The sequence below is a fragment of the Aricia agestis genome, chromosome 5 (genome assembly GCF_905147365.1).
Source record: "Aricia agestis chromosome 5, ilAriAges1.1, whole genome shotgun sequence".
NCBI classification, from domain to species: Eukaryota; Metazoa; Arthropoda; class Insecta; order Lepidoptera; family Lycaenidae; genus Aricia; species Aricia agestis.
The window spans coordinates 3,374,771-3,395,101 of record NC_056410.1 but is presented as its reverse complement, the minus strand read 5'-3'; the positions used below and the strand labels follow the sequence as shown (position 1 = coordinate 3,395,101).

The window sequence follows — 20,331 nt, the reverse complement described above, 5'->3', positions numbered from 1 at the left end:
TATGGGTCTATAGGAACAGAATCCTGTCATACGTGTTGTCACCCACGCCCGGATCTGGTCCACTTGCATGTGACAAATGACAACCAAGCTCCTGGCCGCGCGTATTGCCAAAGGACAGGAAAGACATGAGACATCTATAAATTGATAGGACGCGGACAACTTTCATGCAAACCGAATCCGCGTGCGGGCGATGATACGCAAAACAGCTGGGATACATCGCAAAATACGAACTTGGGTTTCTGCGTGAGGCAGACCACGACAATATCCACCAGCAGCGCCGGCAGCGTGTGCAGGAACAGCACATAAATCAGGTTCACGTAGTAGTTCCTGTTCAGACTTAGCGTTCTGTACCTGAAAAAAAAAACATTATTTCACTTAAAATTTACAATGTACAGTAAAGGAGTGAGCCCATTGAGTCGGGCCGTGCCGGGGCTCATCGCAAAAATCCGCCTCCATACAATTTGTAGGGAAGCGGATGCGCGTATCGCACACTGTGTCGGGGCGCAGCGGATTTCCGTCAATGCGACAAGGCCCGGCAAGGCCCGACAATCCCGCTGCGCCCGGCAACAGCGTGACCACACTTCACATAGATTTCCACTTTTTGGTAGATTTGAGGTCAAATGAATGACGACAGTCCATATAAACATTTTAGTTTTATTTTAGTTTCAACCACGTAGAATACATTGATTAATAAACGTAGTTTTTCGATAAAAGCTAAAACACGGTCTAGTAGATTTTAGTAGAATATAGCAACGTTTTTGATATATCGATTCACGAGTGATTTAAAAGTGGTCACACTGGAGCTATGCAAAGTACTCAAAATCCGTCAATGCGATGCGGCCCGGCCCGGCAATAGTGTGCTATAGCGCATTTTGCGCTGCACTGAGCCCCGATCCGCCCCGGCACGCGCCGACAAACTGTGCGCGTACCTTAAGGCGAGGATAAACCCCAATGTGTTATTCCGTGACTCCCAGTTTACCTAATTCCAATATAATAACGAAATGTTAAAAATATGAGATATAAAGCACAATATTTAAAATACTTTAAACCATAAACATTTTAATAAAACGTAATACTTTGGCTGTAATTAATTTACAAACTCACCTCCGATAAAAATCTATTTCATCGAAATATAAGTATTAACTTGGATAATTACACATTTTATTTGAATAAATTATTAGTAAATCTATATTAAAATCTTCTGAACCGAACAATTTTGTTTCTTAATATTTATTTCCAAAGATATTAAAAAAACATGAAAAATAGAGAAGATCCGCCCCTAGTAACTACAGTTTTATGCTAAGCTAAAATGAATCTTATTGCGATGCGTATACGCTTGGCCTTTGGTTGTGTGCAAGGTTATCGTTTTAGAATTGAGATTAATATGTATAGTGTATATGTTTAAAATATCGTCATTGTATAACATTGTATTTTTGCTAACGTGATTTCTTGTACTTACATCTATATTTTTTACTAAATGTATTATAAAACATACTTACTGTATCTATCTATATACATATAAATAAAATTGGAGTGTCTGTTTGTAATATTGGAAGAACGTTTTTTACTACATGCATATGAATGTATGTAGGGTACATACACCAAAACAATTTTTTTACAATTTTTGTCTGTATGTCTGTCTGTCTGTCTGTTTGTTCCGGCTAATCTCTGAAACGGCTGGAGCTATTTTGCCGGGACTTTTTTTGGTAGATAGCTGATGTAGTAAGGTGTAACTTAGGCTACTTTTTAACCGACTTCCAAAAAAGAGGGGGGTTATATTTTACTTTTTTCATATTTGTTAGCGGACTTTCCATCTTTGTTATTATACTATGTTGATGCGGACGAAGTCGCGGGCAACAGCTAGTATACAATAAGTATGTTTTATAATACATATACAACAATTTGAACATAATCACGTATTACTGTGACATAGTGACGATGTTAAAATAACGTTAATTTAACATTGGCTGCACTTGAACCAGCTCTAAGGTCAACAAAATTTACAAAACGTAGGTAGTTACTTCAGCGAGCGTCGTCGCGTTTGAGTCAATATAATATTATCTATTGGTATTTTTTTAAGCAGTTTTTTTGGGATTTCGTATCCAAAGGGTAAAAACGGAACCATATTACTGTCCGTCTGTCTATCTCCAGGCGGTATCTCAAGAACTGCAAAATTTTCACAATCATGTTATTCTGTTGCCGCTATAACAAATCATAATAATATGACTTAAAAAGTATTAAATAACTCTAACTCTATAATAGTGCCTTTTTTAGAATTCGTCTAAATCTCTACTATTTCTGTACATACTAGTCTTCATTATTTGAAGTCGGTACCAGCTAATTTTATGGTGAGTTCAGTCAATGTCAGAATATCTGAAGCTTTTGGGACTGGTACCGACTTCAAAGTAATGAAGACTGTAGTATATGTACAGAAATAGTTGAGATTTAGACGAATTCTGAAAAAGGCACTATTATAGAGTAAGAGTTATTTAATACTTTTTAGTTCATATTATTATTGTTTTTACCTTGCAAGTCGGTTTTAATTTTTTGTTAAAAATAATAATTTCACTCTTTTTAGTTATCTTTACCACAGTCTTACAATATTTATTATTTACCCTATGGAATATTGTAATTTGTAATAATGTGGCAGTACTAATGGTTTCATATTGTTGTGTATGAATGAATGATGAATTGAATCTATTGTACGTTACGGTTTTTGTATTAAAAATAATTAGTAATTGTATGAACTGATATAGGTAGTTTAATAAGGTTTTTAAATAGCTGTAAATTGTAATAGTGAGCATTTGAAGATGGAAGCATCGGTGTACGGACAATCCCTTCAGGTTTTTGTGACACCGAGTTTTGTTTTTGTAATGTCTTGCGTTTGTGAAGAAATAAATAAATAAAATAAAATAAATAAATCTACAAGATAAGGCTTTATGCGTAAATAACCACTACGAATGTTAACTATTCACATTATGTTACTGTAAGCGAAATTGTGGTAAATGCTTGCAGTTATCTAAGCGATGCTGCAATTTAAAAACTTTTATCTTTAAAGGTTCAGGAGTTCTGTTCAGTGCCTCTGGACCAAGAGACACCTTCGTATGAACTTTCTCTTATTCGTAACATATGTGTAAGTTACTAGAAACAACATTTTAACCACTTTGAGTCTTTTGATAAATTTCAAGGATTTCCCTCGATTGCTCATAGATCCCAACATCAGATCACCACTTTCGTAATTATTATACAAAATCAAGATTATATCCTATACAACAACACAAGAATTTTGAAAATCGGTCCACAAACAGCGAAATAATCATCAAAAACATCTGCTTCGATGCAAAATATCACGAAAAGCATCAATAATTGGGTCATAATGTGATGACCCATGGCATAAATATGATTTTGATGACGATGATCAAATGAATTGATGTGTTGGCTTATGCTTTCAGTTGTTTAAACAACGCCGAAATCCCCGAACCTGTATCTATAAGGATTCAAAAGTTCTGTTGGGTTCCTTCGGATCCAGGGTATAACCTGGTGCGAAATCTTACTTTTTGGTAGCATTTACCTCGAATGCTTCAGAAAAAAATTGAAATCACTATATGTTTCCATACAAATTTCATTAACCCCTAGATTCCTCCAGGATCCCATCATCAGATCACCACTTTTGTGAACATGGTACCAAATTCGAGTTAAACCCTATACAGCATAAGAAGAATTTTGAAAATCGGATCACAAATGGCTGAGTTATCGTTAAACATACAAAAAAAAAGATACATACAGCCGAACGTATAACCTCCTTTTTGGAATTCGGTAAAAACAAAATACGTATTTAAGGGCGGCTCCCATTCAAAATTTACCATTTAATGGCACGTAACCCTTGGTGCGCGAGTCTGACTCGCACTTGGCCCAATTGTTTTACTGAAATCCTTGTCAATCTGGGGGCACGGCAGTGCCCTGCCAAGCTTTTTAGCAAAGGCACGGTCGTAGCATACTTTTCTCGAAGCGGTTCGCGGCTATTTTAGACCCCCTCTATCTTCCGTGTTAACAAAGCTAGGGATTTAGAATTTCGGTGACTAGGAGCAAATATTAAAACTAGCTTAACCTCCAAATTACATGATATTTCGATAAATAGTTTAATAGTTACGGATGATCAAAGTTACTACATTTTGTCACTCACTGACTGACAGATCATCAAAATTCTAAGGTACTTCTAGTAGACTTAGAACCTTGAAATTTGGCAATAAGAATGGTCACTATCCACAATGAAAGAAAAAATTATGAAACCAACCAAGTGCGAGTCAGACTGGCGTATATAGGGTACCGCACCGTAAATTTGTGTGGGAGCCCCCCCTTAAATTATAAGTTTATTTACTTTTTATTATTTATTATTGAAGTTGAAATACAATTGAGTATTTTCTGAAATTTTCGAAAACCTTACTGTTGTCTGTTACCATTATGGCAAAAAAGGGCAAAAAAATCGTGTTTGTTGTATGAGACATCCTTTAATAATTTATTTTATTTTAATAGCGACAACAGAAATACATGATTTGTGAAAATTTCAATTATCTAGCTATTGCGGTTCTCGAGATCCAGCCTGGTGACAGACGTACGGACGACATTTTTTACATCCGTGCTACCATGTATAATTCAACAGCAATGCTGAAAATGATCACCTTGAAGTATTAAAGCTTAAGAGCCAATTATAGCTGAATGTAATAATCGACTCAGAAGTATTTACCGTTGAGACTTGTCCACCGTAGAACGAACGAAGCCTCAAAGAAAAAAAAACAAAGAGGACAGAGAATGTTTGCTAAGCTAAGTACAGAAAAGTTTTAACGTGACCTTAAAAAAGAAATGAAATCCCACCAAAAACATGAAATATAAAAAGGAGCCAAGCAAAATATTGCATAGCTATGCAATATATATGTTACCGTCCAAACCCGATTTCAGGACAAACCAGTTTTGCCTAGGCTCAACTAGTTATTCCTATACGCGATAGGAATTTTTGATTAGATTCCTTTAATAGTGCCTTTTTTAGAATTCGTCTAAATCTCAATTATTTATGTACATACCACAGTCTTCATTACTTTGAAGTCGGTACCAGTCCCAAAAGTTTCAGATATTCTGACATTACTGAACTCACGATTAAATTAACTGGTACTTTTTGGTAGCATTCACCTTGAATGCTTCAGAAAAAATCAAAATCACTATATGTTTCCATACAAATTTCAAGGAATCCCTTCGATTCCTCACGGATCCCATCATCGGATCACCATTTTTGTGAACATGGTACCAAATTCAAGTTAAACCCTATACAACGCAAAAAGAATTTTGAAAATCGGACCACAAACGGCTGAGTAATCGTTGAACATACAAAAAGATACATACAGCCGAACGTATTACCTCCTCCTTTTTGGATGTCGGTCAAAAACACTTTACGTTTGCCGTCTGTGTATACTTACACAGACGGCAAACGTAAAGTGAACTCCTCCAAATATGCAGTTTTATATTTGTTTCTTTGATACCTTCACTGAATGTTGATTTAAATTACAAAATAAGTTGAAGGCTTGGCTTGAATGTGATCTGAAAACTTTTTACGATAGATATATTGCATAGCTATGCAATATTTTGCTTGGCTCCTTTTCATATTTCATGTTTTGGTGGGATTAAATTTAACCCCGTAGATAAATGATTGGTGGACCCCTTGGATAAATGATCGCGCTCGAGGCCAATCATTTATCTAAGTTTAACAAACTTTCCGGTTTCCGATTGAGCTACATTTTTTCAGCATTTCATTGCTGTTGATTCTTAAGTTTTTTTATGTGTATTTAGATCGTAAAAGAACCTTCCTATTTTATTTTTTTAAATACTATATTGTCGAAAAGGAAGGTTTTCAATTAAAATATATTAAAAATACTATACTGCGTGACTGGTGAGACATGCTCAATACTCGAGGATGTGATATTTGGCTATTACATTAGATGAAAAAAAAATGATATAAAAAATAACATCAATTGAACACTGAGTAAATGTAGCTTAAAGTTAAATAATTATTTACCCAATGCATGGACACCGCGTGCGGGAAGGGTCGCGGTGCGGTGTTTCTTTGGTGGCGCACGTCACCGCGCAGGCCGCATAGTATGACTACTTGCCTAGCCGCGTAATTTACTTAGTGTCCATGATTTATTTATTTCAAGGGAAATTCAAAAATTAAGTACTTAACTAATTTTTTTATAAAATTATAACGAGAATCAAGTACAGAGTACTTTCCTTAAGTATTGAACATGTCTCACCAGTAATGTTGTATTGTCGAGTATACTATTATACACACCATATAGCTTTAGTGGTGGGATAAAGGTCGATGTGCTTGAAGTTCATGACTCGAAAGTCGTTCCACGTCAGCTTGTTACCCTGCGCCGTCACGAAGTTGTATACCGGTGGTTCCGACGGGCTGCTGAAAAAGTATTGAACAAATAAATAGCTGAATACTGTATCCACAAGCTGTAACAAAACTAACTGATAATACTTTAGGGCAGAGCTTCCCAAACTGTGCGTCGACACTGTCCCAGGGGCGTCGCAAGTCAAGTTGTCAACACAACCAAATCGAGTATGAGCGCCGCGCGCATTATGTCAATCATACATCCCGGGATTCCCAGGCAGTCTAAATCCCCGGTTTCAGAAGCTATGCTCAGAAAAGTAAGCGCAGCTTTCACATTAGCCAGCCTTGCTGGCTTTAATATCTTTCATACATATATAATCTCTTTTAAATTTTATGCTTATGTTTTGATTTGTTCATTATTTCCTAATAAAAATATAAATATCCAAATAGTGTTTATATGATAACATATGTAGGCTGGTTCTAAAATTAGAAAGTAAGTATTTTTGGGGGCTGGGTTGAGGGGCGTCGCATCGTAAATTAATGGCAAAGTCCCAAGGGCGTCACAGTACAAATAAGTTTAGGAAGCAAGCTACACATAGAGATATCATTCCACCCGCTCAATACGTTAACGTCAAGCTTACCTAACTTTAATTTAATGTCGAGTTTGACAAACAATTTATGGAGTTTATGTCAACATTTAAAAAAAAAGTTTAGTAATTTCGCAAGTTTGGCCCCAGTCCCCACATGGAATACTGTTCTCTCCTCTGGGCTGGGCGCCAAAATACCAACGAAACGAAAAAGAGCGTATTCCCTCTTAAAAGGCCGGAACCGCAACTCTTCTGATGTTGCGAGTGTCATGGGCATCGGTAGTTGCTTTCCATCAGGTGACCCGTTTGCTTATTTGCCCCCTAATTTTATAAAAAAAAATTAAACCTAAGTGCCGTTAGACGGTGTAGTACCTGGTATTGTACAGGTTGGCGACGTGCAGCGAGGCCACGAGCAGGCAGTTGACGACGTAGTCGACGGGCACGAGCTCCGCCGTCTTGTCCGGGTCACACTGCAGCGACCGCAGCACACCCGTCACTGAAAACACGTGATACGGTACTCGTCGAGTGCGTGAGTGAAGTGCTTCGCATCCATTGTGGATGGTTTATACTGTATTATCCGAGCGAAGTAACCACTCTTCAAAATCAAACACTGTACTGCCTGCGACAAGATTTTTTAAATGTCCGCCCCTGCACATACGGCATTCTTGCAACGTAGTTAGCCTAATAATAGGCTTGAATAGCTCAATACGTCTGGGACCATCCATATGCATTGTACGGGTTTCCTCACGATGTTTTCCTTCACCGTACGACTTACGACCGTCCGTATTATGTACTTGAGATCTGAAAATGTCTCATTGCTCTCACGCCTCCAGGCAGTGGCAGGGAGGGGCAGTTGCCCCCCCCCCCTAGAGATTCTAAAAAAGTTGCTTAATGTAATGCAAACAACGACCACTATAATATTAAAATCTGGTAATTTTAAAAAATACGCTGTACAGTACACTTATTTAAATTCAAACTCCTTTTTATTCTATTTTTCTAATAAATGTTATTATAACTTATTTACAAGTTTTTTATTGCATACTCAAGAGCTCGTGCTCGTGTAGCTTTACACATTGGACTCTGTACTGTCACAGAATATTATATAATAATATGTATATATAGTACTATAAGATGCTGTTGTTATTACAATCGCTGTAGATAATAAATGTTAGGCTCGTAGTACAAGTGAAAAGCTTCATGTGCTGTCGACTTTACCTACAATTCATACCTACTTTTCTCATTCATAGAGAATAAGAAAAGTATGAATTGTAGTAGGACGCGTGGACGGCCCGTCCACGCGTCGCATCCCGAATGGCGTTGTTAAGTAACACGAAGTCTAATAAGTGTTTGCTATACCGAGCAAAGCTCGGTCATCCAGGTACTTTTTTTAAAGGGCAAATGGCCATCAGCCATTACATATTGCCACCACTGCAACTCCTGTGTAAGTGAAATAAAAACAGAGCCTCCAAACGAGTTATCTACAATGTCTTTTTCTGAACAACAAAAATTTCAAAACTCAAATTCCAAAATACTTACTGCAACCGGCTGCGACACCTGTGGCCCCATACATATTGTCGACCCAACTTTTTACAGGCTCTTCTGTTGTTGAAGAAACTAAGAAAAAAAAAACAGAATTTTTAATTCAATATTTGGTTTTACATCCACCAAACACAGATATATGTTACGCTCAAAGACCGAAAACGCTCAGTGAGCGGAAAAATAGCTCTCAACGCGTCGTGGTCACAGTGAAACAGCAAAGACGCGACGCGTTTCCATAAAGGAGTGAGCACACTGAGACGAGCCGTGCCGGGGCTCAGCGTGCCGGGGCTCATCGTAAAAATCCGCCTCCATACAATTTGAATGGATGCGGAAATCCGCTGCGCCCCGACACAGTGTGCGATACACGCATCCGCTTCCATACAAATTGTATGGAGGCGGATTTTTGCGATGAGCCCCGGCACGCTGAGCCCCGGCACGGCCCGTCTCAGTGTGCTCACTCCTTTAGAGCCACAACGCGTATGTCGCGTTGTGGCTAGCGAATTATTATTTTTCAGCATCTTATGGCTTACCTATAGCTGGTCGAAATATACACAGTGGGATGTTCTTGCTGTTTTTCAGGAGTTCATTTTCTGTCATGGCTTTGGTGTACGTGTAAGTGTTTGGCCATTTATTGTCCAACACCCTGAAAGTAGAGATCCTTAAGTTAGTTATGTATTCTTTTTTTTTTTTTTTTTTTTTTTTTTTTTTTTTTTTTTTTTTTTTTTTTTTTTTTTTTTTTTTTAAAGTTTCCCCTATACATAATACAGGACAATTTCTGCATTGTTTTGCCTTATTACGTTTAAAAAGTTTGGGTTCATTTTTACACATTTTAGTTTGCATTACTTACTTATCTACATTAATTCATCTATGTTGCTTTACTTACATTATTGTCCTTATTGCATTACTTTATCTTCATTAAATTATCTATATTATCTTGTTCATTAACAATCTCTTTACTACTTTTACTAATTTTCATTTACATTCTTTTAAAACTATTATTTTACTTCATTACATTTTAGTCACACCCAGTTCCAATACTATTTTCACATTCAATACATTATAATATATTTATTCTACATATTGTCTATTGCCAAAAATAATATTTACGTTCCATTAGTCACAAGTGTCCGATTCGAGTCTGGCTATAATACTTTATAATTTACAAAATTATAGTAATTGCAGTAGTGGGTCGCCATTTTGATGTGATGCCGGTTGTTTATGTGATGCCGTTTTTGTTTTTTTTTGATGTGATGCCGGTAGTTATGTATTCATGATCATCGAGAGAGTTCATCAGGGAGAAGGGAGGTATATTAATTATAATTTATATACTCATTCTTTCATCATTTAAATGCCTACTGGTTTCTTACTAGATATTATTGCTACTTTTCCTTCACTTAAAAGTTTGAGTGTTCAGAAACGAAGCTTATTGCGTCGCAACTTTTTGTTGTGTGGCGTTCATATGTTGTTGTGTGGTGGTCATATAAAATAGTCGCAAAGAAGTGAAAACGACGACTTTATGCGACTGCAAGTAGTATAAAAATAAGAGGCACTAAGTCGTATTATAGACTAAAGTTAGGTACTTCAATACGATGTTTATATTAAATAGAATTTTGAGCCATATAACTTTCACTTAAACGACAAATATTTTGTTGGGATATTATATTAGCTAGCTGCTAGATGATGAAGATTGAAGAAGGCAAATTACAAGGATTGTTTAAATTGTAAGGGAAAAAATTAGTAACTGCTCTTATGTTTTAAAATGTTATACTTATACCACTTCATCCACTCATGTCTTTAATTGTATTTAAACTTGTTAACCGACTTCCGAAAAGGAGGAAGTTTCTCAATTCGACCGTATATATATATCCTTTTTTTACTTATGACTTACTTGTCCGTGTACGCGTCCACCTCGTCGTCCGTCATGTTGTCGACGAGGCCCTGCAGCTCGTCGTAGTCGACGTTGCAGGGGTACACTCTCTCGTCTATGTACTTCAGGAAAGGGTAGCCGAATGCGGTCGATATGTGCATGAAAGCCTGAAATAGAATGTAAAATGTGTTTGAAATTACACCAGTAGAAATACGAAAGTATAGACAAACTGTGGAGATAAACTAAAGGTGCCGTTCCGATCTTTACCGCGGCCAATCGCGACCAACAAAAATTCAATTAAAATGCCACTTTATGACAGACTATAGTATATGTCATAGATTAGGATATTATTTAAATTTTTAGGACTATAGTCTGTCATAAAGTGGCATTTTAATTGAACTTTTGTGAACGAAAAAAGATCGGAACGCTACCTTAAGTTTATTTTCTTATTTTATTTTTATTTTATCAGAAAAGCATACAGTGGTTTGATTTACAACCTTAAATACCACAATTTTTTTTATGTCCACAGTTTGTCCATACTTTCGCATTTCTATTGGTGGCCGTGCTAGGGCTACAGGTGCTGCTAGGCGCTATGTAGCCTTATAGGGTCTATCGTTTCAAACAGGCATGTTATCACATATTATCGTGACACATGACAGCAATTTGACACGATAGACCCTAAGGCTACATAGCGGCTCCTGGTGGCAAATAGAATTTTCAAATACCCTCTTCCTGAATTACCTAATGTAACAATATGTTGTTACACTACTTGGCCTTTAACATGTAAAACTTGTTGACTGGTAGATAACTTCTGTAATCAAGCCCATGACCGAGGCGCTGGCGAGAGGTCAGGCTCAGGAACGACTTTTTACATAAGTATAACAATATTTTGTATTCGACGCATGTATGGGTCATCTTACTTATCAGACAATCAGGTGATCGGCCTGCATTGTCGACCATATTTTGAGGTAGAATTGCAGTTTTTCAAAAAAAGTAGTGGCACTCTCACACAGCACTAAGTTTCATCATGATCACTCACAGTAAGCCCGGTCATCTCTCGAGCCAGGTGCACCAGCGTGCGCGTGGCTCGGACATTGGTGATGAGCGCCCGCCGCAGGTGTTCGTCGAACTTCACCGTCGCCGCCGAGTGGAAGATCACGTTCACCTGGAAGTTGGAGACATTTGTAACCGGATTTATATTTTTTATGAGTATAGGCCACTTTAATTTTTGCCGCCCCTTTGTAAGTACGAACTCTGCCGCCATCCTAGGGTCCTGCCGCCCCCCCTGGGACGCCATAGCCCATACGACGCTGCCGCCCATAGGCCATAAGGCCATGACCTATACAGCCTATATATAAATCCAGAGCTGACTAATAGAAGTTGTATGTGAAGGACTTTATTTGTAAATGCTGATCTGGCGATCAGAGATACTGGAGTCCACCCTTTTAATGTTAGCCTTACATGACGTAAGCATTTAAAAAGCACAACAAAACTTCCATTTGAACTAAAGTTACAAACCATCGTATCCCCTGTAATGGCTTCTTTTCTCTCACACGAAAATGACATTAAAATGTTATATGGTATATTATTATAATGCTGTAAAGCTTTATTAAGCTCTTCACCAACGTCAGCTCACCACCAAAACCTACTACCTACCATGATTTAATTTACATACCTACATTAAATTTTTAAGCTTTTGCATAGCTTTTATCGCAGGCTTTGAGTGCGGCGACCGAAACTAGAAATTCCATAACGAAAAAACCTTACACATCCCACTCCGGTACACAGCGATGCGGCGTTGCGGCTTCGATACAGCGTGTACGTGCGACTAGACGTATGCGAATTAATATTACATAAGTTGATAAAAAATGCTACGCAATAGCTTTACCACGACAGTCCCGGAGTGCCACAAGTATTTTGAAAGTAATTCTCACTTTCTCGATGAGCATCTGTCTGTCAGTGATGTTGAGGCCGAGGCCGGCGGCGTCGCAGTCGCCCTGCACCACCACCACCTTGTGACGGAACTTCGGCACCTCCTCCTTCAGACGGTCGAACAGCTGAAACACGTTCAGTAAACTTAGTTATAGGGTCCCGTTTTGGGTATGAAGCCCTAAAATGAGTCCGCTTGATTCAGGTACAGTTATCGTTATATTCGTATTTTGCCACGAAATGGTATTTCTTCTACGATTACTACGTCATACATTTTTGAATTGAAGTAATTTATTATTTTATTTATATTTATTAAAATAATAACGAATGACAATGTTAAAGACATAGAGAAATAATATAATACACGGGGCTGTTAAAGAGCCCGAAACAGCTGTAGCTGGGCTCGTGTTAACACGGCTTCACGGTATATATTTTTTTTATTCATAAACAATAAGTAATCTACAATAATTGAAATAGGTTGCTTTTGTAGTGTATTTGTCCTTTATGGTTAAGAGTTCATTATATTTTTGGGGTACAAGCGCGACCCTTGAGCTTCTTGTTTGTGTATAAGTCTGGAGTCTGGACGTTCGTCTGTATGTTGCCTCCGGATTTAACCTCTTTAAGGGGGCGACTAACCCTAAAGTGTCGATTTTATAATTCATTTTTATACTTGAAAATAAGCCCCGAATCGTTTCATTTTCTAAAATTAGATACTACATTATATTTCTGAGAATTCGATCTGAGCAAAAACACGATATCTTAAAATTTTCTCGATAGAAAAAAATCACAAAGATGCATCTAATTTTCACGAATTTTTCATTTATTGCCATAACCGTGCATTGAACTAAGTTAATATTTTAACACATTGTATAAAATTCTATCATTGAGAGATCGACCTAGCGGATTTTTAAAATGTTGTATATTTATCGAGTATTGAGAAAAAACTAATTTGGCGATGAATCCGCGTCGTTCTTTTTCACCTGGCATATGAAAGACGGGCGTGAGTGTGAAGAGAGAAGGACGATGTTTGATTTTTTGGGTTAGTCGCCCTCGAAATACATCCGTCCAAACTATGAACGATACAAAACTTCATAATGAATATCAATTTTTTTTTTAATTTTGTGACTAAACTGTGACTAGACTTTGAACCCAATTTGAATATACTGAATATGAAATTTTGACTAATGATGAGGTAAATATTTCTATTGTCTCTATATATTGTCAATTGTGTAAAGTTTCTATAAACAACTACGAGTAGATGTCACCCACGACACCGTTGCGCCAAAACTCGTTTATCGATTGGGAAACATACATTTTCCGGGGACAAAAAGTATCCTATGTCCTTTCACGGGACCTGAAGTATCTTCACGCCCAGCAAAATCTGTTTAGCAGTTTGGGCGTGGTAATGGTACGAAATAGAGATACTGATCTTAAAATTATGTGCGATAGCTCATTGGATCCGGAATGACGCCTAGAAAAATATGCCAAAAGCGTGTATTACCACATAAACAATTGCATTATTTAAAACAATTAAAGATGAAAAAAAATCCATTTCGTTGTTTGCCAATAAATATTCATAAACTATTTAAGATTAATATATTTAAGAAATTTAAAAAAAGATTCTGAAAGAGGAGGAAATTTCCAATTAAAAACTTCTACCTCCTGGAACTCTATCTCAATTATTTATAATTTTAATTTAACGCTGAATATAGGTCTGCGCGCGACATTTTTATTAAGTTACACGCGTGGCGTCAAAAGCCGCGAGAGCACATTAATTAATTTATTATTTAAGGTAAGTATTGATTTTTTTTTAATTTGAAAAAAATATGGTGTGTTCTAAACACTATACAGGCTGTAACAAAACTAAGTGATAATACTTTAGGGTGTGTACGTGTTCCTTGTAGAGAGTTCACTGTGAATGTAGCAGCGCACACACACTGGTAGAGAATGCCATTTGGCATTAAGTCCGCCTATGTACCAACATTGTGCAAAAAGTATAAATAAATAAATAAATAAATAATTAAGTATTATCACTTAGTTTTGTTACACCTTGTACAACTAATTTTATCCCGTTGGAAATTTTACTTATAAGTACTTAGTCAACAATTGTTTTCAACGAGTGAAACAATTGTTGACTAACAAAATTTTCATGAACAGCTACCGTCTTCATTGTAAGTGAAAAAAATGTTTAAATAAAGGTAGTAAAAAATCGTAGAGTCGTCGTAGAGCCTGTCTTACATACCTACATACTTAGATAACAAGATCGCGCCATAAAAGTTAAAGAAATATTTATACTTTGTTTATAATAATGTTTTTACTTTAACAACATTACTTGGATTTTTCAATTTTTGTTTAAGTATAGTATTGTTTATGTGCTAATGCACGCTTTTGGCACATTTTTCTAGGCGTCATTCCAGATCCAATGAGCTATCGCACATAATTTTAAGAGCAGTATCTCTATTTTGTACCATTTTCAACTTGTCGAGTAGACTAAGACAGACGGACGGACGGACGGACGGACGGACGGACGGACGGACGGACGGACGGACAGACGGACAGACGGACGGACGGACGGATGGACAGACGGACAGACGGACGGACAGACGGACAGACTTTCGCATTTATAATATTAGTATTGATTATAATTTAATGATTGAATGAAATGATTTATGAATGACTTTTTAAGTTTTAAGTCATCGGTCAAGGTTAGCGACCTAACCTGCAGGCTGCAATGCATTATATAAAGATAATAAAAACCATGATACCAGTTTGAAATTTAAAAATAAATATCCGTCTTAAAATAAAACGCTTGTTTTATTTTATGAAGGAACTAAAAATATATTGAGTACGAATGATGTATCATGTAAGCACATAATAATTAACCCGGCGTCATGGGGGTTGGGTCTGTGAGACCCATCACTTTTTATTTCACTTGTAATTCAGTTACCATGCGTTCGGCGTTGCCAAATTTCTCAATAACTGGAGCTGGTGAGTTGGTCTATGAGTCACAGGTAACGCGTTAGTCTTGCGACGGCCGCAGCGGTAGTGACAGGGGCCCAAAGTTGCATAAGGTATGTGAGACCCATCCCCGCAGTCAGTGTAACAATTTCGGGACATCTTACGCGGACATTATTTTAATAATTATCAGTGTTTTTAACATTTTTTTTGTATTTTGTTGTGTTTTACAATAAAATTAGATGATTTATAGTAAAATGTATTTTATTTTTTGTAGGTACTTACTTAATTACTTTTTGCGTTTTTGTAGGTACTTAAAGTACTTTAATCTTTCGATCGTGGATTTTTGGAAATCCATTGTTATTCTATTGCTGTCGCGATCACCGGGGATCTTAATATGGATCTCAAAATGGATCGAGAAGAGGCAGAACGACAACCCATTCTTTCAATTTTACAAAAGTCTGAACTCGGACTCTGATTCTACCTCGTCAGACCAGGAAATATGCGAAGAAGAAGATCCCTTGAGTAAACGTAGTAATTCTAGTGACGCAGAGCAAGATATCTCAGGCGATGATGATATTCCACTGTCTTAGAAATCGATTGTCGGAAGAGCATTGTACTGTATCTGAATCGGCTAGTTCGTGGCAAAGACGGTACAATTTGGTACAAGACGCCTATTGAAAAATTTCTTGGTGAATCTTCAGGGCAGCCTCCAGCAAAGAAGCCGAATATTCACAAAAGATGCCAAGACTGTCCAGCCAAAAAAAACCGTAAAACGAATTATTTCATTTGCGAAAGTTTCAACTTGCACCAAACACATTTGCTTAGAACATGTTGTACCTTTCTGTGCTGATTGCACCAAAGATAATGATTAGATGTGATTATTTGTTAATTTTTTATAAAAAATATTTTAGTTTTCTTTAAATAAGTGCCATTAAAAAATTAAAACTGATTGTTAATTAGTAATAAACTAACATTTAAGTAGAGGAGAAATATTTTGTTGACTTTTACCGTTCTTTTTTTAAAACTCTATTAAATATGGTTAAAAATTATATAATATATTTATGTTTCATTAATTCATATAAATACACATAGAACTTAATATAAACAAATAAAATAAATTGATTATTATAAAAGGTTGGACTAATTTTGATATCTAACACACGGGTATGTAAGACCCACTCCAACGTCCGTGTAACAATTTTCTGCCCCCATGACGCCGGGTTAATATAAGTTGCTTTTATAGGTGTTCTAAGAAGAACAATAATTATTACAACTTTAACAACTAACAAGTCCATTTCACAGTGTAAATACTTACACAAACAATGGAACTAAACTCAATTATTTTTTTATGAAATAAGGGGGCAAACGAGCAAACGTGTCACCTGATGGTAAGCAACTTCCGTCGCCCATGGACACTCGCAGCAACAGAAGAGCTGCAGGTGCGTTGCCGGCCTTTTAAGAGGGAATAGGGTAATAGGGGAGGGTAGAGATGGGAGGGGAAGGGAATAGGGGAGGATAGGGAAGTGAATAGGTTAGGGGATCGGGTCCGGTAAACTCACTCACTCGGCGAAACACAGCGCAAGCGTTGTTTCACGCCGGTTTTCTGTGAGAACATGGTATTTCTCCGGTAGAGCCAGCCCATTCGTGACGAAGCATGGCTCTCCCACATTAAACATTGTTTTATAATAATTATGTTACTTGTTAGCACGCGCATAATTTATTGCACTTTTCTGTAACCTACCTACTTACATAATTTAAGCTTTGTTTATTTTTAGGAAGTACTGTCATATTTTTAACCAAACACAAAAGTAATACATAAATGATAATAATACAAATACATAATTATATGTATTAAAATTCGGCAATTATTGTTATTGTACTGAAGCCGTGTGAATGCGTATATGCGTCCACTCAAACATCTTCCCAGAGAGGAAAAAAATAATAATACCCATAAATTAAGCAAATACATACCAAAGTAACACAGATTACATGCTGAATAAAGTTTGAGTTATTAGTTATTACTCAAACTTTACTCACTCGCTATTGCGATCCGCAAAACTATGATACCTCATGTCTGAATAAACGTCTATTTAGCTGTTCTTTAAGCAATTTGGATTTTTGGTACATTTTTAAATGCTTTAGTCTGTATAACAGCGATGTAAGGTCTGGCCCACTTAGCTTAGTAACATCTGAAAAAAGCTGATACCTCCTTTAGACAGCTGTTATTTCATAAGCTGACTTCAAAATTATGAAGATTGTTTACAGAAATAGTTGAGAATTAGAATTCTGCATTAGGCTTTTTTGTTCATTATAATATTATTATTGCTTTTACCCTGGAAGTCGGTTTCTATTTTTTGTTATAAATAATAATTTCACTCTTTTTAGTAATTTATAATTTATAAGGTTTTCTGTAAAGACTAATGTGTTCTAGTCAGTGACTTTGGATCCAGTATACACCAGCCGGGCTAGCACGGCCACCAGTAGACATGCGAAAGTATAGACAAACTGTGGAGATAAACTTAAGGTGTAGTCCCGATCTTTTTTCATTCCGAAAAATTTAATTAAAATGCCACTTTATGACAGACTATAGTCCTAAAAATTCAAATAATATCCTACTTTATATAATTTTTAATATTAGTATAGATAGACGTGGGAGAGCCATGCTTCGGCACGAATGGGCCGGCTCGACGGAGAAATACCACGGGCTCACAGAAAACCGGCGTGAAACAGCGCTTGCGCTGTGTTTCGCCGAGTGAGTGAGTTTACCGGACCCAATCCCCTAACCTATTCCCTTCCCTATCCTCCCCTATTCCCTTCCCCTCCCATCTCTACCCTCCCCTATTACCCTATTCCCTCTTAAAAGGCCAGCAACGCACCTGTAGCTCTTCTGATGCTGCGAGTGTCCATGGGCGACGGAAGTTGCTTTCCATCAGGTGACCCGTTTGCTCGTTTGCCCCCTTTATTTTATTAAAAAAATATATACAAACAACTCACTGGATCTTCGAAGACGGTTTCGACCCTGGAGTAAATATCCTGACCGCGCTTCTGCCGCACCAGGATGTACAGGTTCTCCAGACCCTGGCATCGACGCAGCAGCTTCTCCATTAGCACCTTGCCAAGGAAACCTACATGATCAAAGGAAACTCTTAAATTCTTTAATTTGTAGATTAAGGGACTGTTTCACCACTTCCTGATAAGTGTCGGATAGGCTATCCACCACTTAACTTGACAGATAAAGCATGGAGAATCTATCAAAAAAGTTGTGGAAAGCCTATTCGGCACTTTATCAGGAAGTAAATATAATAGGTAGGTGACGGATAGTTTATCGCTGTTTACCTTAAACTACAAGACAGAGACAAAACTTCCAGATAAACTACAAATAATAACTAGCCCACCCGCAACTCTGTTGTGCCAAAATTTGGTTATCACACGGGAACCGTACATTTTCCGGAATAAAAAGTATCTTGTGTCCTTTTCTGGGACTCAAAGTATTTCCATGACCATAAATTTCAGCAAAATCGGTACAGCGGTTGTGGTGTGAAGAGGTAGGTAACAGACAGACAGACAGATAGACAGATATTCGCATTTATAATGTTAGTATGGATTTCTATAAAAAACTAGGCCTTTACATCCGTTGTGGATGATTTATCTATACTATTATTATTATTATTTATTATCTATACTAATATAATATTATAATTCTGCAGAGTTTGTTAGTTTGTTTGTTTGTTTGAACGCGCTAATCTCAGGAACTACTGGTCCGATTTGAAAAATTCTTTCAGTGTTAGATAGCTCATTTATCGAGGAAGGCTATAGGCTATATTTTATCATGCTAAGATTGATAGGAGCGAAGAAATAGTGGAAAATGTGTAAAAAACGGGGGAAATTATATGAAAGGGCTTATTTGAACGCGCTAATCTCAGGAACTACTGGTCCGATTAAAAAAAAATCTTTCAGCGTTAGATAGCCCATTTGTTGAGGAAGGTTATAGAATATATTTTATCACGATAAGACTAATAAGAGCGAAGAAATAGAGGAAAGTGTGGAAAAAACGGGGGGAAATTATTTGAAAGGGCTTATTTGAACGCACTAATCTCAGGAACTACTGGTCCGATTTAAAAAATTCTTTCAGTGTTAGATAGCCTATTTATCGAGCAAGGCCATAGACTTTATTTTATTATTCTACAACTAACAGGAGCGAAGAAATAGAGGAAAATGTGGAAAAAACGGGGGAAATTATATGAAATTGCTTATTATCTTAAGATTCTTAAGAACTACTGGAGCAATTTTTATGTCATTTGGCAAACATGAAGAGTAGACCACATTAAGGGACATAGGCTATTTTTTGCGGAAAAATGTACGGTCGCGTGAAATTTCTAAATATATCTATACTATAATATTATAATTGGGAAGAGTTTGTTTGTTTGTTTGAACGCGCTAATCTCAGGAACTACTGGTCCGATTTGAAAAATTATTTTACTGTTAGATAGCTCATTTATCGAGGAAGGCTAAAGGCTATATTTTATCACGCTAAGACTAATAGTCTTAGCGTGATAAAATATACGCTAATTTGTCTGTGAAATATCTAATTTACGCGGGCGAAGCTGCGCGGAAAGTTATATTTCGTGTGGTCACGACATCACGCGTAACCCATTTTGCTGAAATTTGGTATAAAGATACTTTAAGTCCCGAAAAAGAACATAGGATACATTTTGTCCCGGAAAAATGTACGGTTACTGCATAATATACTTTTATGATTTGCGCGTAAACTATTCAATCTATTTTGATGGAATTTGGTATGGAGATACTTTGAGTCTCGGGAAAGGACAAGGAATACTAATTTTGTCGCGGAAAATGTACGGTTCCCGCACAATAAACTTTTATGATTATCGCCTAAACTATTCAATCTATTTTGATGAAATTTGGTATGGCAATACTTTCAGTCTCGGGAAAGGACAAGGGATACTTTTTATCCCGGAAAATATACGGTTCCCGCACAATAAACTTTTATGATTCTCGCCTAAACTGGGACAAGGAATGTTTTTCGTCCCGGAAAAATGTGCAGT

The 20,331-nt window shown here is 36.9% G+C and overlaps 1 protein-coding gene across 2 annotated transcripts in view; it reads right to left on the bottom strand.

Annotated features, from left to right (window-relative positions):
* The window catches only part of LOC121726954 (fatty acyl-CoA reductase wat-like), a 57,109-nt gene that overhangs the window by 5,330 nt on the left and 31,448 nt on the right, over positions 1–20,331 (bottom strand). For both annotated transcript variants that reach the window (XM_042114609.1, XM_042114610.1), the window contains exons 3-11: positions 18,260–18,390; positions 12,313–12,435; positions 11,418–11,543; positions 10,400–10,545; positions 9,042–9,154; positions 8,509–8,586; positions 7,345–7,468; positions 6,338–6,460; positions 232–351 (exon numbers count right to left, since the gene is read on the bottom strand). In XM_042114609.1, the coding sequence (XP_041970543.1) occupies positions 232–351; positions 6,338–6,460; positions 7,345–7,468; positions 8,509–8,586; positions 9,042–9,154; positions 10,400–10,545; positions 11,418–11,543; positions 12,313–12,435; positions 18,260–18,390 (1,084 nt within the window). The remainder of the gene's footprint in view (positions 1–231; positions 352–6,337; positions 6,461–7,344; positions 7,469–8,508; positions 8,587–9,041; positions 9,155–10,399; positions 10,546–11,417; positions 11,544–12,312; positions 12,436–18,259; positions 18,391–20,331) is intronic.